Source organism: Berghia stephanieae, chromosome 8 (assembly GCF_034508935.2).
Source record: "Berghia stephanieae isolate SIO BIC M18660-M18661 chromosome 8, UCSD_Bste_1.3, whole genome shotgun sequence".
NCBI lineage: Eukaryota > Metazoa > Mollusca > Gastropoda > Nudibranchia > Aeolidiidae > Berghia > Berghia stephanieae.
In genome coordinates, this window is record NC_088367.1 from 39281762 (window position 1) to 39284261 (window position 2500).

The 2500-nt window shown below is 37.8% G+C and overlaps 1 protein-coding gene across 1 annotated transcript in view; it reads left to right on the plus strand.

The window, feature by feature from the left end:
* Nucleotides 1-2500, plus strand: part of LOC144978651 (uncharacterized) — a 70820-nt gene that overhangs the window by 63129 nt on the left and 5191 nt on the right. The window contains exons 16-18 of the mRNA XM_078924966.1: nucleotides 1-20; nucleotides 901-1044; nucleotides 2307-2500. The exon at nucleotides 1-20 is cut by the window's left edge and continues 184 nt beyond it; the exon at nucleotides 2307-2500 is cut by the window's right edge and continues 37 nt beyond it. Coding sequence (XP_078781092.1) covers nucleotides 1-20; nucleotides 901-1044; nucleotides 2307-2500 — 358 coding nt within the window. The remainder of the gene's footprint in view (nucleotides 21-900; nucleotides 1045-2306) is intronic.

Genomic DNA, 2500 nt, shown 5'->3' on the forward strand with positions numbered 1-2500 from the left:
GACCACCGTCATAAATCCAGGTTTGGGGTTTTATCCTAATAAAGATAAATATCGTATCGTTTACGTTCTAAAAACCTTGAAATGCTCTGTGTAAGTTTTATCCATAGATACAATTTATCAATTATATAATTGATTTATAATATTGAGAATTAAATTTCTAATACATAAATAAGTGTTATATTAAATATTCACAGTATAATTTACTCTCTTTACATCCTTTACATGTCCGACTTGTACATTCGAGAGTTTTAAATAACTGTTATAAAAAAGACAATAATATCAAATGGCATTTTGCATTATTTGTCAAAATCAAATATAATGGTAAAAAGATCTTTATCAATGGCGTTCTTAAAATTATTAATTGAATTAGAAGAATTTTTTGTCTCAATCTTTAGATTATTCCAAATTGTCAAAGTCTTTAAGATCAATAAATAAATGAATAGTAGATGATAAACTGTGGCTCGGCGAGTTCATATCGTCTTATAACGAATTCAAGCGATGTTGAGCATAACCAATGACTGAATGAGTGACAGTGGTCGCAAGAGCTTTTTGAAGTATAATATCAACATAATTATTTGCATGCTGTGTCTGAGGGTTGAAATATTGATTTTTATCTTCTCTTTTTTTAAACTTTCCTTTCCAGTATTGTTTGAGTAAAGCTAAGAACACTTTCACTAGACAGAGATTTAAGGAGGCAGATTACTAACTGGATAATAGAAACAGACTGACAAACTCGAAGTGACGCACAGATTCACGGCAAGCGTCCATAGAGACTGCGCAGCCATTATTATTATTATTATTATTATTATTATTATTATTATTATTATTATTATTATTATTATTATTATTATTATTATTGTTTGAGTCACTAAAGTTAACTATATTATATTACCTCACCAGACGCATGTGAAGACAATCCCACAGTGCTCATCAACCAAATGCCATGTAACCAGGCAGTAGCGTCCGCTCCAAGGTTCTGTTATCAGGCGAACGTCAGAAAATTTTGCTGCAAATCTTGTAAAGCGATCGAGGCAGACGTTCAAGGTAAAGCAGTCAATCTCTGTGTTTCTTTGCATGTAAATTCACTTTTTATTTTTTTTAATTTGAGCTATTTTATATAGCGCAGTGTTCACTAAATTAGCCCAAAGCGCTTTGTAAGGGGCCTCGAGTCAACAGCTACCACTTAACATTCAAGATGAGATAGACACCTGTATGGTGCTATTACATTTTTTTTTCATGGGAGAGAACATTTTTACCAGCAAAGTACTTTCCGCGAGATCCAACAGAACCAGTTACCCAACCACCGTTTATTTGTGGACAGGGATAATGGGGAATGAGATTAGCGGAAGAGTAACGTCCCTTGATTGCACGTCACCCATAGTCTGTGACGTCACCGGCGGAACGTCCTCCTCCGAGGACGAGAGACGCATGCACACAACCAACATGACGTTCTCTCTCTAATAACTTTTTCGCCGGTGACGTCACAGACTATGGGTGACGTCCAATCAAGGGACGCTACTCTTCCGCTAATCTCATTCCCTATAGAAAAAATCTCGACTGCACGGAAAACATTGTCCTTTACAACAATGTTAAATCAAGCCCATAATTGCGTTCGGTTATTAGACCTGCTTATATATATGCACCTCAGTAGGAGTGGTTTAGATGTTTTTAAAAAATGAATAAATTGGGTTTTTTTAATGTGACTCTAATTAAGCGTTGATGTTTTATCGAGCAGAATACAGATAATCTCTCAAATTGACAAAAATAAATTTTCACGTTTCAAACTCCTTTTTTTTAAACATCTGGTTTACCCCGTAATGTTAGTGTTTTGAGATGGCCGTGAGGGTTGTCTGAAGCCTGGGATCCTGAAAATAGTAACGAAAAGGTGAAAACGGAAAAGTTTTGGGTGGGGGGGGGGGGGGCGGTGAAGTGGCCGAGGGGTTAAGGCATTGCACTGTGATCCGGAAGGTCCCGGGTTCGACCCCGCTTCAGGCATTTTCGTTTTTGTTTTGTTTTGTTTTTTCTTGAGCAAGATTATTAACCCCAATCTGCTCACTTGGACTACACAGGTGATGCCTGTTGACATCAGACATCCTGTTTGATAGCTTATCTGCTATATTCCTTCATCAAATGCCTAGGCGACAGTATCTTATGATGCCGTGGCGGAAGGGCGGATTTATTTATTTTTTTCGGGTGGGACTAGTACAGACACTGTACTGTTCCCATCCGAAACCTTTCCATATTCACCTTTTCGTTAACGTTTTAAGATGGTAAGTCACAAATAAAATCTACATCTTTTTCTACAGGTTGTGAGTATGGCGATCTATACCCTACGTCATGCGCAAGGTTAACGTCATGTACCGGATACGAGTCTCAATGCTGCAGCACTTGTAGCGTTTCCGTAACAACCAGCACAACAAAAGTGACGGAAGGACCTCGCCCCACGCCAAGCGCCAACCCTATCACGAACGGAAGACAAACAACGTTATCTACATCTGGC